The following is a 14098-nucleotide window of genomic DNA, read 5'->3' on the forward strand; positions in this document are numbered from 1 at the left end:
TTTAAAAATAAGAAAATTTTTTATTTATTTTACATTCGACTTTAACTTACAAAAATATTTACAATAACTTAAATGAAATTTACTCATACAAACGTCTTTAAGCTACAAAGAAACCTATTCTTGTCTTTTACAACTTGTGATGAAGAAATAAAAGTTTTCGCCGGTTTTTGGAAACAATCGATTGTGCTTTTGTACGTACAACCTACCAGCTTCTGAAAATTACCTTCAAGAATAAATAGAAGATAGTGGTGCCGAGCGATAATTTCTTACAAACCTGACAAGATAAATTTATTTTATCTTGATTAAGTTTCTTTAATGGATATATTTTTTAACCAAGAAAGCTTTAGTTTTTGTCTCAATTTCCTCATCAACTGAATCTTTTTGCTCACTCTCGTGCATGTTTTTTACTTCTTTCCGATTTAAATGTAGAATAGAACGACAAAAAAAAAATTAAAAACATCATTTATAGGTATTTGCGCTATATGTTTATTAGGCGGTACTAAAGGAGCTTGACTACTTTGACCATTCTAACGACAATTTTGATATTTACTTCTGATTTATTTCAGTAGCCTTACATCCTTGTATTTGAGATTAACAGGGAAAAGTTCAAGTCAATACCGTTGATCAACAGCTGTAGTTAGTAAAAACAAGTCTTTATCATTAAGGTTAATTCGTGTGCCGTTATTATTAATAGTAAACCTTCTTGCAAAAGCTTTCTATATTTTTTGCCAAGGTTGCCAAGGTTATAGAACTACTGTGATATAGCCAAGGTGGACTATTAGCTTTGTGATAAAAAAAATTTTTTTAGTAGTGCTAGATGCGGGATGACACTTGACAGCAATATGTTGTTTTTACTACACTTATGCGTTACTATATAAAAAGACTTGAGAAGTTCATTAAGGAAGATAACAGTTTCTATTCATTAGCTGTAAGAATATTTTCGGGTATAAATTTTTGTTAGCCACAAAGTTCTGGACATTTGTTTTTAAATTTTCTAGTTTTTTCAGCATAAGGTAGATTGAGTTCCACCTTGTTTCAACATCTTGCACAAGTAACAAGGATATTCACATTGACACTAATGAACCTTTAGTGATTTGGATTTTTTAGTTTCTTGCACGCTGTATAAAAATAGTTTAACTGGTCAATAGTTTGACGGACCAAGGCTTTTTAATTTTTTTACTATCTCAAAACAGTGAATCTTTAATTATTATTTAAAGCGTGAGAATTAAACAAGGTGCTGAAGAGAATTTTAAGAACAACATACCAGTACTTATGTTAAACGCATTGTCGCGCAGAAAAACGTGAATGCGATTTATATTAACACCCAAAATTTCAAGCCTCTCATTTAAGGTTTAACAAATATTAACGCCAGTGTAAAAACCTTTTTTTCCTTACAGTGCGAAGCTCGGTGTTTGTACTCAAATCTTTCATTTAACCAATGCGTTGTTAAGAAAAGATATGATTTCTTTGTCTTCGAATTTATCCATATGTTACTTGTAAATTACAAAAGTGAAATTTCTTAAATCAGTTTGTTTTAAGAACTTTTCAAATTAACTGGATCGGATTTGACAAACTCTCACCTTTTTATAGAATTAAGATCTGGCCGAATCCGGATCTTGGTTTAGGTAGATCACTAAACATAGATAGAGGATGGTTCTGAATAATTCCAAGCTTTCAGTAATTTAAATATAGTCTTAGTGGCTAAACACACATTTTTTATTTAATACTTTTAGCTTGGTGAACAATAAAACACTGTTACTGGTGAACAAAGTTTTAAATTCTTATAACGATAAAACAAGTCGTTTTAAAGTAAATGTGTTTGATTTTCTTTTTAAACAATAATTATGGCTTAACTATGTTGTACATGTTTGTAGGTTTTTTTAACTTTGTGATCTAGATTTATTTATTTTATAGCATTACGACTCAAATATCATTATTCTTTTCACTTTTCTGCAACCACTACATAAGTATTTAGTTTATTAATATTTAACAACAGGACTATCACAATCTCAGGCCACTTAGACTACTCAGGATTACTCACTCTAGTTCAAAAGTTGTGAAAGTCTCAGGCTAACCCAGCAATATTTATATATAAAATATATATATATAATTTAGATTTTTTTTTGTCTTTCTGGATAAGTACGTACTTAAGGTGGGTTGTGAACCAAAAAAAGTGTGTACTTAAGCGGTAGTCTACTGTACTTTTAACCCAGAGGAAATTAATAAACTAAAATGCTTATTAAAAAATATATACTTGTTTTTTTAAGCATATTGAAACTAGGTATATTATATCCTTAATAAACAGTATTATTTTTAGTTTGCGTTTCCCGCCCAGACTACCCTCCAGTATATTTTAAGACCAATCTTATTGTTACATTACTGCCTATAGATAAAGTTTGATTTTAGTTGTATTTGTTTTGATTTTTGAATTTATCATTTTTTTCTTATGTTGCAAGTTGAACTTAGTTCATTAAGTAGACTTCTTAACTGCGATTGAATTTAACTTCTTAACCGCAATCAAATTTATTATAGTTTATTATTTTAGGCAATGATAGTGTTTCAATTAATTGTTTTATTTATGATTTCATGCATATGTTTACGATTGTCAATTAATTTTTAATTCATCTTAGACAAGACCTTTAAAATGATTTTTAGAATTTTTGTAGGCAAAAAAAAATCAGAAAATATTTTATATTATTAGTCTTGATATAACTTTATACTAATAGGCTTTTGAATACATGTGTTTATTGTACAACAAAATATTTTCAAAAAAAACATACGAGTAAGCAAGTAGTCTAACAAAACGAATTCATAGCAAATAGACAAATACATAGGAAATATTACTAATGTCTGTATAACAAGGTTCTAAACAACTAAAATACTGTGCAAATTTATAACAGCTATCAAACGTTACATTTTGCTTCAATAAAAAACTAAATAAAAATTTGTAAGTCAATATATAAACACATTTATCATTTTTTGTTATGTAGCTTATACTTTGTAATATTTGACACAAGATGGCCAAATAGAGCATGTAGTAGTTTTAGTAATAATACAACAAATTTTTGACCATTTTTCTTGATATACATCATACACGTAAATAGTTGATTCTTTCAAATTATTATAAAAATGATAAAATAAAACTATATTGTTTCCAATACTAAAAGCGTCAACCCAACATCTTGTTCTAGCTGGAAGTTTTAAACTAGATTTTAAGGTTGAAAACTTCCTTGAAAAACTATCAAATAGTTCACAGTTTGTGGTACTATACCCACCAATAACAAACATTTGTTACCCATACCAACTGCAGAATGATCATGTCTTTTTTCAACCATATCAGGTAAAAACTTCCATTTATTTTCATGATGATCATATGATTCTACTGATACCAAATCTACATTGTCATTAAAACCACCCGTAATAACAATTTTACCTTGAAAAACTGTACAAGCAGCGTTACGTCTAGCTACATTCAAGTCTGCTACTTCATTCCTGATAAAACTATTCATATCATAAAAATAACACGAAGTAAGATTTGTATCACAGCTTTCAATCCATCCTCCGATTATAAACAGCCTTCTCATGAACGAAGAAAGACAATAATAAAACCGTTCCTTGAAATATACATAGTGGTGTTTCCAAGCTTTAGTTTTTTCGGAATAAGTTTCAACAGACGTACAAGAGCAATTTAACTTTTTGTAGCGATTTACGGAGGCAAGAAAAGCATATATTTTAGAATTTGTAATTGATACTTTCAAAAAATTATGTTGTTTCACCGTTGAAGGAAACTCATTAACTTCAAAACTAGGTATTTCAATTTCTTTTACTTGATTCACAACTTTACCATTTCTGTCTCTTCCTCCAAAAACAAGAATACTGAAACCTTCTTGGTTACAATATCTATTTTCATACAAAACATTTGGTACAAAAGGAGAAGTTAAAAATTTACTTTTTGATTTCATGGTGAACCTAGATAGAGTAAAGTGCTAAATAGCTGTAAATGTTTATTATAATTATAATTTAATAGTATGAGAAAAAAACTCTGTATATTTAGCATCTTTGTTAGTAATAAAGTATTCAACTTAGAAAATAACCAAATAGTAAACAAATTACTTCATGTAAATAACAATTGATATTTTGTTTTTACAAATACATTAGATATGTGGTTAGATTTTTGTACATAGTTTAATATTTTTGTTTATAAAACTAGGTAGTTTTAATTCATTACAAAAAATAAACTCAAAAAAAAATTGTTTTTTGATAGTTTTTTACATTTATTAAATTCTTTAAATTAATGTTAGATTTTCTAGAGCCCTGTCAAAGGGAGCATTTAAAAGAAATGTTTAGGAAAACCTTATCTAAACTTTTAAACATCAACAACAATGTAAGTACACTATATCTGTAAAATCACTGTTGTTAGCATATGTAGTTTTATTAAGAAAGAATTTTTGTTAATACTTAACTATTTATCAATTTTCTGTCATTTATATTACTGAAATGTTTTTTACTTAGTCTTGTGTTTTGTATTAAATTCAGAAATATCAGAAAGTTCCTAATGACATTCTGTTTAATTTAACTTTGGACAAAATTAAAAAATGATTGTAGCTTCTAAAAAGCTAAGAAAGAAGCGTTGATAGAACAAGGAAAATTCTTTTCAATTCTAGCTGAAAAACTTAAAAGATTGTAAAAAAAAACAGATATACTTAAAGTACTTTAACACCAACAAAAATTGTATCTTTTTTAAACATAAATTTTTGATAAGTTTAAAGTTTGTTTATTTTGATTTCTATTATAAATATTAAATATGTGTACAATTTTTTGGATAGAAAATAAGTTAAGAAATTTAGTTTTGTCACAAAATTAAAATTTAAGCATCCGAAAAAAAAATTTAATTCAGATACATTTTATTCAAATATAATTGTAAAAAGTAATAAAATAACTGAACTTAAGTGTTAACTAATAACTGATTAAATTAGTAGTAACTTGAATTTATAATAGAATAATAACATAAAAAACAACAAAATAAGTAATACCTTCTTTCATTTTATTTTTTTATTGTCAAACTACTGAATTAATGAATTTTACGAATTTACATTGATGGTATTGACTGCTTTTTCTATCATAAGTAAACTAGAGCATTAGCTTTTTGAAAGCAGTGTATATTTTGGTACAAGATTAATGACTGATTTAAATTCATATCAACTCAAAATTAAGAACTGTAAAGCTAGTAAAAAACTGCTATACTTATATAAGACTTTTGCATAAACGAAATTAAATTTTAATAAACAATCAATTTAACATAATATTAGAGTAAATATAATTTTGGTCCTACATGAAATACAGAAGAATTGTGTTCAAATTTTTCTAACACAAAATGTTTTAGAAAGTTAACTTTAACTCTTAACTCACATATTAAAAGTTAAAATATCTAAACAAAATTTAGTTTTTTAAAACCGTTTTTTTTTGGGACTGCATAAAATAATACAATAGTTGAACTTAAGCAATATTAAAACATCATTAATTTAGCTAGTAATAACTAAAACTTATACTAAAAAAGTTGTACAAAAAGTGACAAAATTTGTTAAATACAAATAAGTTAGAATTTATTATTATTATTTTTTTTTGTAAAACAATTCTAATAGAAACTACTTAGTTCATGACTTATTTAAAAAATTAGATCTTGTGTCCAATTTTTTGTTCCAAACCTAAACAAAAAAAATAGTATACTATTTCTTTTCAAAAATAGTTTAATGTAAAATCTAAAAAAAAAATTAATAAAACAAAAAACTTATTTAAATTTAATATAATCAAATTTATTATATGATTTAGAACTGTTAAATTTTAAAACGTTAGAGAAAACTTTAATATTTCATAATAAATTTTCTTTAATCTTATTAGCTAGTAAATGTGTAGTTTTTAAAGCCTTTACGAAAAACATGAACTACTCAAATAAAAAGTTTAAAAAAGATTACAATTACGGTTTGAATACATGAAATAAAATCAATAAATTAACGTATTAAGCGATGAAATTAATTAGGAACGTCTTTTGTTTTATAACAAAACTAATTTTACCTATTAAACATTTATTTTTTGCATTCATTAGTTTGTAATGTGATACAAAACTTCAATTTAAACATAATTAAGTCATTTTTTATGTTAATAGTGAAGCTGTAGACATATAAAAAAGTAAGACTATCTAGTATAACAGTCAGTAAGTAACTTTGATTTTGGTTTATTAAAACCCTTTAAGACCTAAATCAATTAACTTCATAAATCAATTTTAAATATCAAACATACCAAATAACTATTAAACTTTATTAAACTTTAGAAAAGAAAAAAATAGAAAATAAAAAATAAGCAGTTCTAATTCAATTTATCATATTTAATATATAAAAATAATCAATTTAAAGTTTTAAAAAATATATAACATTTTATTATTTATAACGTAAGTTATCGAAAATGTGGTCATATAAATAAATTAATTGAAATTTCCTTTGCGTAATACAAAATATATATTTGTTTACTTTTACATTAAGATAGCAAAAAAAAGTTCGTATAAGATGTACTTTTTGTAATGTTTTGTTTTTATGAAAACAAATGAACTAAAATGATTTAAATAAGACATAAACATTCTCAGTTAGTGAGTACCAATTTTTTGGTAATTAGTGGAAATTTTGGTGTGCAATATAGTAGCACTTGGAGGTTTTCGATTGTATAACCAGAAAGTTTATTCTTACTAGATGCGAAATTGATAATAAAAAAATTAAAGTTAGTAAATTAAAAGTTAGTATGCTTGTTGTGTTGGTGATAAAGTTGTATTATTAAACGTTAGTTTCGATAACACTCATCAGTTTGTTGTGTGTGATACAAAGAATGAAACATTAAGTTTAAAGACTTATTTATGATTCTGACAAATTACTGTAGTTCTATGTTAAATGATTTTTCACTAGGTTATGTATTTGTTTATCAATATTTTTTGGTTATTTAGTTTTTGTTGTGATATATGTTTTGGGAAGTTTAGGTTTTAATGTGAAGAGAAATAAACAAAACTGTTCAATGAACGATAAATAAAATCGCTATAACTATTTGGTCCTATAGTCTGTAGTACTTTTTGGTTATCGATTTGTACGCCATTGGAATAAATTTTGAATTTAATGTCCTATACCTTAAAATTTATGTATAATAAATAGATACGACCTTAAATAAAAAGGTACATATCAATATTAATATGAAAAATTTTTATATAACTTAGTTTGACTCACTTAATAATTTATAGTTCTATTTGTTTAAAAAAAAGTTAAAGTTTAAAATTAATTCTTTCAAACAATTTATAAATGACTCAATTTTTGAGAACATTGTGTATTTCATGCTTCTTTCGTCAGTTGTAAACTAAGCAATAAAAATAAAATTTCAAATTTAGCTTAAATAGTGAAAATGCAATTACCATAATTAATAATAAAGCAAAGAGCAATTAACAATACACTAATACTTCTAACTACAACGAAACTAACAAATTAATAAAACAGAGCAACAACTTTTAAAACAATTTTAAAAACAATTAAAAAACTGTTTAAGAAAACAACGAAACAGTATAATCAAAATTATTATGTTTACACAACTTAAGTTTTCTTATAAAAATTCAAATGGCCTCAAGTTAAACTAAATCAGAACTGTGAAAACAATTTTTAATAATTTTAAATCTGTTTAAATTATAATTTCTCCCACAACCTTGATATATAAATATATTCAAAAATATATTTAAATATTAAAACAACTTTTTTTTAGCTTTATATCCGTAGAAAATATTGCATGATTAATTCTTTTAAAAACACTACAACACTATACAAATACGCAAAAATCTAGGAAACTGGACTTAGAAGGAAAGTATCAAGTTGTTATCTAATAGGTCAGTGCTTCTAAACCTTTTTCTAGTGGCGGAACCCTTTTCCAAAGTTCAACTTTTCCGCGGAACCCCTAATTTAATTTCATATAAAATGTTAAATACAATATTTCCTGCAAAAAACAAAAGAATTTCAGTGAAAAACGAATATTTAAACAAAACTATATCGTTGCTAGAAATCATACCAATTGTAATAGTATTAAGTCAAGTCAAACTCAAAGTGCGCCAGAGGCAATAGGTATTTTATGATTCTATAATAAATAAACGAAAACAAACATGATTAATCGCAACGTCATAAAAATCTTTCCTTGCATAATAAAAACAACACGAGAGCTACAAACAATAACGAAATGAACATGAACCTAATCGAATTCACAGACTACTGTAAAAAACGGGTAAGATGCCTAACGAAAAAATCAATAAAAAAAATTAAGTACGAAACCTGAACTTGTTTCTTAGCAACAAGCATGTCAATGCGCGAATGGATTTTGGATAGACTGAGACGGAGACAGGCAGATAAGGTTGGAGTCAGCATACAGTTCCTTTGCTTCCTTTAATGTTTTAAATTTTACGCAATCAGGACACCTATTAATAATGAATACCCATTAAAAGTCCTTAAGCTATATACACACTAAGCAGATCAATGAATGCTATAATTATACATGTTTTCCACTTTATGTGTTCCATTTTTTTTAAAGTTTTATGATTTATGTTTTTTTCTTTCAAGTATCTTTTTTAAATTTCGAAAGGCTTTGCGGAACCCCTGAGAGGCGTTGCGGAGCTCTAGGGTTCCGCGAAACCCCATTTCAGAAGCACTGTATTAGGTTAACCAAAAAATATTTTGGTAAAGTTAATTGCAATGTTTAGACAGGAACTTCTTGCAGCTTCAATTAATTAAGATGCGATTTGCATACAGGAATTTATATCAGCTTCAAACATATAAGTTGCAATTTACACACATGATTTTCTATCAGCTTCAAATATGTAAAAGGTGTACATGGCATATTGTCATTATTTAACAAATTTTTGAAATTAAATTTTTTATTAAATTTTAGGTAAGAGTTTTTAGTTAAATATTTAAGTATATATTCTACATGCAAATAACAATTTTAAATTTAATGTTTAAAGTTTAAAAAAATTTTGATATATGATCAGGTATTGTTTTACTGTAAAAAAAGGATTTTAAAACGTTTATTAAAAGCAAGTTAAATCATTTAAAATATTGGAGTATTTTATCCTTTACTTGTGAAGTCTATTAAACGTTCTGAATATGATTCAAATATATACAAATCTTTATGATTTTTAACAAGTTTTCAATTTTTTGTATAGAAGATGTTAAGCTTATACTTAATTTTAATTACTTGTCTTGGGCAAGACATTAAACTATCTTCATAGTGTACGACTCAAAAACCGATTTAAGTTTTGTTCAATAGGTTCTTAAAGTATATCTTTTGCCGTTTAATTAACAACTAATATAATTTTAAACAAGGATTTCAATTAGTACAATTAAAACTACTTTAAAAAAAAAATTAAATTACATATATAAAAAATTTAAAATAACCTTTATATATAACTAATACAAATAAACAAAGTATTCGGGAGTTTATAAATGGGAAGGATAATCTACCTAAAATAAGATGTTATTAAACAATTTTCTTAGACTAAAAAGTCTCTAAAAGCAGTTAATTTTTTTTTAATTTATTTGTTTTATAAAGAACAAATTTCCATTTGTTAAAAAAAAAATTGTATTTTGGTAGAAATATCAAAAAATATTAACTTAAAGTTCAAATAACAAGTATAAAACATTTCCATTCGCTCTAAATATCTATTAAACTCAATAAAAAAAATTACTACTGGTTTATAAATCTAAATTGTTTTGTAGACAAAACTAAAGATTAGTTATTAAATTATTATAATATTAAGCCATAGGTTTAACTAACAAATTTAATTCAAACTTTGCCCAAAAAATAAAATTTTGTTCTGTTAGCTATATAAAAAGTAAGTTATAGTCAAGCATAACTGTTTACGTATTTTCAAAATGACTGAATTTTTTATTAATAACCTTTTAATTGTCTTAAATAAATCAAAATTAGACTCATATGGCAGAATTTTTTTTTGTTTAGCCTTTGATATTCGATAAGATAAAAATTAGAAAAACTTTTTTCATCTTAAATCTAATATTTTAGTTCTAATTAATTACACAACATTTAGACAAATTTTAGATAAATAACCATTTGTTATCTTAACAGTATTGAGCCTTGTTTATAGAAACTATCTACTTGTTAAAACAGACAAACATGTTAAATTATATCTTTATGTTCTAAATGTTATCTAACATTACCTGGATTTCAAAATATTATTTTTACATAAGCTCTATGTTTTTTCATACGATAACGGATTAAAATAAGGTTTAGTTTAAAGAAAACTAACTTAAATTTTCTCCCTAACACAAAGTTGAATACTGGCTACAATTAGTTTTTAAAATATTGCTGAGAAATTTTAAAATATATTTACACAAATAAGTATTGTAAATTATTAAACTATGTTACATAAAACCTCTTAAAAATTTTTTTAAATTTAATTTACGCAAATATTTAACTATTTTACTAACTACCGCGTATATTTTTTTAATGATGTTAATATTTATCGTTCGATTTTGTTTGAATCTCAGTCAAGTTATTTTGATTAAGAATAAAATATTTTTTTTAAATTTAATGATTGTACTTTTGATACTTGTAATGATATCAAATGTTGTTTTCGCTTTTAGAACTTAAAAAACCTTAATTTATATATTTTTTTTTTCATCAAGCTTTCCAAAAAAGTTCACGTTTGTTGTTCGTCGTTATTTAAAATAAAATTATTTTACTTGGTAAATTATTTGAACTGGATCTGCCTAACAAACTTTTTTTTACGTATCATTAAATATGTTTTTCTAACAATAACACAAGTTAGTCACTAATTATAGTAAGTACTTTGTTTTAAGTTTCTTGTCTAAAAAATGTTTTGTTATTCTTGTTAGCTTCACAATGTAAAGTAGATCTTTCTCATTGTCATGAAAAACAGGAAAAAGATTTATATTTAATTAACCATTATTAACAATTAATATACAATAGTTAATATTTTTTTTGGTACACATATATATATATATATATATATTTATTTATTTATTTATTTATTTATTTGTATACATAATTTAGCTTTTTTTTTCCTTACAGTATTTATTTTGAACAGAGCTCTGTTGAAGTGTGTTATCCCGTTAACGCACAGAAACATGTGTAAGTGTAATAAAGAAAGAATAATGTTTAACTTATTATTTTTATACAATCTACTGAACTTGTTTCGCTTGGATCTAAGTAAATAAACGAAAAAATTTATATTTTTAAATAGTTAGACATTATCGATACAAATGAAAGTAATAGTATTGAATTTTTGAAACTGGAATAATAACACTTGTTAATTTGCATATTTACTTTAATTTTATCAAGACAAGCATTTTCTGTCTATTTATTATTGTTATTAAATTAGTTTTTATATAGGACTTTAAAAAAAAGTAAACTAAAGGGTATGACTTATTAACGTAAGATAAATGATTCTAATATTAATGAAATTTAATTTTATTATTAAACAAATTACAGGTATTTAGTGACAACTATAACTGTAGAATTTAAACTGAAAATGTTGAATTTTCGAAAAGCAAAAGTTATTTTATTTTAAGTTTAAGTATCTAAGTTGTAGGAGGTAATAAAAACAAAGTAAACTACATTTAAATTTTTTTTTTGTAGATTTTAGCCTGTAATTTATTAACTTCTAAATAATTATTTTTTGTTTTTAAGACGTTTTAATATTTTCAGAGACAAATCAATTTTTAAAAATCTAAACCAACATAAAGTCTCAAGAGAAAGTTTAAGTTTTTCTAGAAAACAGTTATGTATTTTGTGTACGCTTCAAGATTATTATCAAACATCATATGAAAAACTTAATATCTATTTATGAGTTTTTCTAAATACTAGGTTGATAAAAACTTTAACAAAAACTAAAAACAATAAAGATATTTGTTTTTATATGTTAGTTTCCGTTATATGCCTTTAAATTCGAAAAAATAACTTGAATAACAAACCAATGCAAATCTTTACAAGAAAGTTGTATATAAATAAATAGAGCTGAAGGAAAATGAAAACTAAGTACGTAAATAAATAAGTACAAAAGTATATATACATTCACTTAACTAAAATGTTCGATAAAATGTCAATGTTATGAATAAATCTTCGCACTAAAAGTTTCATTCTTTGTATCATACAAAACAAACTGATGAGTGTTGTCCGAAAAAATGTTTAATAACACAACTTCATTTCCAACACAGCAAGCACTAGAATCCCTAACTTTAAACTTTTTAAACACAATTTCGCATTTAATCAAAGTAAATTTTCTTGTTATACTGTCAAAAACTTCCCAGGTATTATTATATTGTCCAGCAGTTACAAACATTTTGTTACCAATGCTTACTGAAGAATGATGAACTCTTTCTTCAATCATGTCAGGTAAAATACTCCATTTGTTTGTATGATGGTCATATGCTTCAACTGAATTTACTGATTTCAAAACGCCTGGAAAAAATTTAAGACCTCCACTAACAACAATTCTACCTTCAAAAATTGTGCAAGTTCCGAATAGTCTACTTTTGTTCATTGAGGCTATATCATTCAACTTATTTTCTTCGAAATCGTATTTACAGCAGTGCATACCTTTATCACAGAATACATATAACTCTTTCATGAAAAGAAAAATATAAATCTTTTTACAAGTTTCTAAAAAATTAGAGGAATTTTGAAAAACTATCCCTTTTGAAGATAAGTAATCACAGAAACTAGCTTTGATGAACAATTTGTCGTTAAAAACAGGCTGGATGGTTTCTTCATTAAGTAGCATTGACTTCTTGACTTTTAAGAAACTTTTATCAAAAATAATCTGAAACACCACATCATTGGTTTCTTGGCAGCAATGTCTGTTTTGGTACAAAATAGATGACGGACTATAATTCATTTTAAATTTAGCTGAAAAACTGTAAAATTTAATATAAACAAAAACTTAGCCTGGAAATGTAGTAAGATATTGTTTAATTTATATATGTTTACAAAACTTTTCACCGTTCAAAAAAAAGCAACAACAAAGGTTTACAACTAAAGACAAATGAAATTATAATACTGCTTGAAAGAATAATTTAAAATCAATACTGTAAGGTGTTAAAGTAATAAAAAAAAAGTTACAGCTACTTTGAAACTTTTTTTTTTCTAAACAATTTAAGCTTTGTTTAGAATTTAATGTTGTAATACAAGCAATTTTATGCTATAATTAGATTGTTGCGAGTAAAAAAAATTATTATTTTTCAATTTGACAACATGCCATTTTCATCACTTACATAATTGAAGCTAATAGAAATTCCTGTCTACACATTGTAGCTAACTTAAATATAACTTTGTTTAGTTTTTTGCACAGTTGATCATAGTAGAAGAATATAGTTAAAAAAGAAGGAAATGTTTGCAAAATTAATAAACAAAATAGATATCAACAAAAAAAATACCGAGTAATATACGTATTTTATACATATTAAAGGTTTTTTATTTATTTTAACAAGCACTACAGGACATTTAATCAACTTTCCAACATAAAACCTCCTGAGGTAAGTTTAAATTTTTAAGCTTAAATTGAAATGATAGAAGCATAAACAAAACTTTAGCTTATATAACTCACACTATTATGCAGGCATTTTAAAATAGTTTATCTGTTAATAACTATTATTCATTGGTATTTTTGTTTTCATTTAACTCTTTTTTAATTTTTTTTTTAGAAAGAAACCATTAAACAATTAAATAATAACAAGTAACTTATTTTCTAATTAAAGTACTTAACTAAAACAATATTAAAAACAAATTAATTTTTTATTGTTTTAGATTGATTTATCAGTTTTAAAAATTACGTGGTAATATAAAAAAAACTCAGAATGTTTAGGTAGTATGTTTATAAAACAACAAGTAGGTATAGTTTATAAGTTATATTTAAAAAGTTTAAACTATTATTATTAATATACATGTTTGTTTTGGGTTTACATATCAAAGTAAGGTATGATTACAATTATTTTTCAACTATCAAACTTATATTGACTTTTCAATAAAAATATATCATTAAAATTCTAAAAAATTT

General features: G+C 24.6%; 1 protein-coding gene across 1 annotated transcript; it reads right to left on the bottom strand.

The window, feature by feature from the left end:
- Positions 1-3212: 3212 nt before the first annotated feature.
- On the bottom strand, positions 3213-12640 carry LOC145834356 (kelch-like protein 23). The gene is made up of 2 exons (XM_082941772.1): positions 12384-12640; positions 3213-3969 (listed from the first exon to the last, which is right to left on the bottom strand). Exons 1-2 carry the CDS (start codon positions 12638-12640, stop codon positions 3213-3215), a joined length of 1014 nt encoding a protein of 337 aa, XP_082797898.1.
- Positions 12641-14098: the final 1458 nt, after the last annotated feature.

This window comes from Thalia democratica, chromosome 1, assembly GCF_965202585.1.
Source record: "Thalia democratica chromosome 1, ktThaDemo2.hap1.1, whole genome shotgun sequence".
Classification (NCBI taxonomy): domain Eukaryota; kingdom Metazoa; phylum Chordata; class Thaliacea; order Salpida; family Salpidae; genus Thalia; species Thalia democratica.

Excerpts from the sequence above, each read along its gene's own strand:
- LOC145834356 (XM_082941772.1), bottom strand. The coding sequence starts at position 12,640 with ATGCACTGCTGTAAATACGATTTCGAAGAAAATAAGTTGAATGATATA. Across the intron at positions 3,970-12,383 it reads GTAAGCATTGGTAACAAAAT|GTTCACCATGAAATCAAAAA; the intron begins GTTTGTAACTGC and ends TACTCTATCTAG.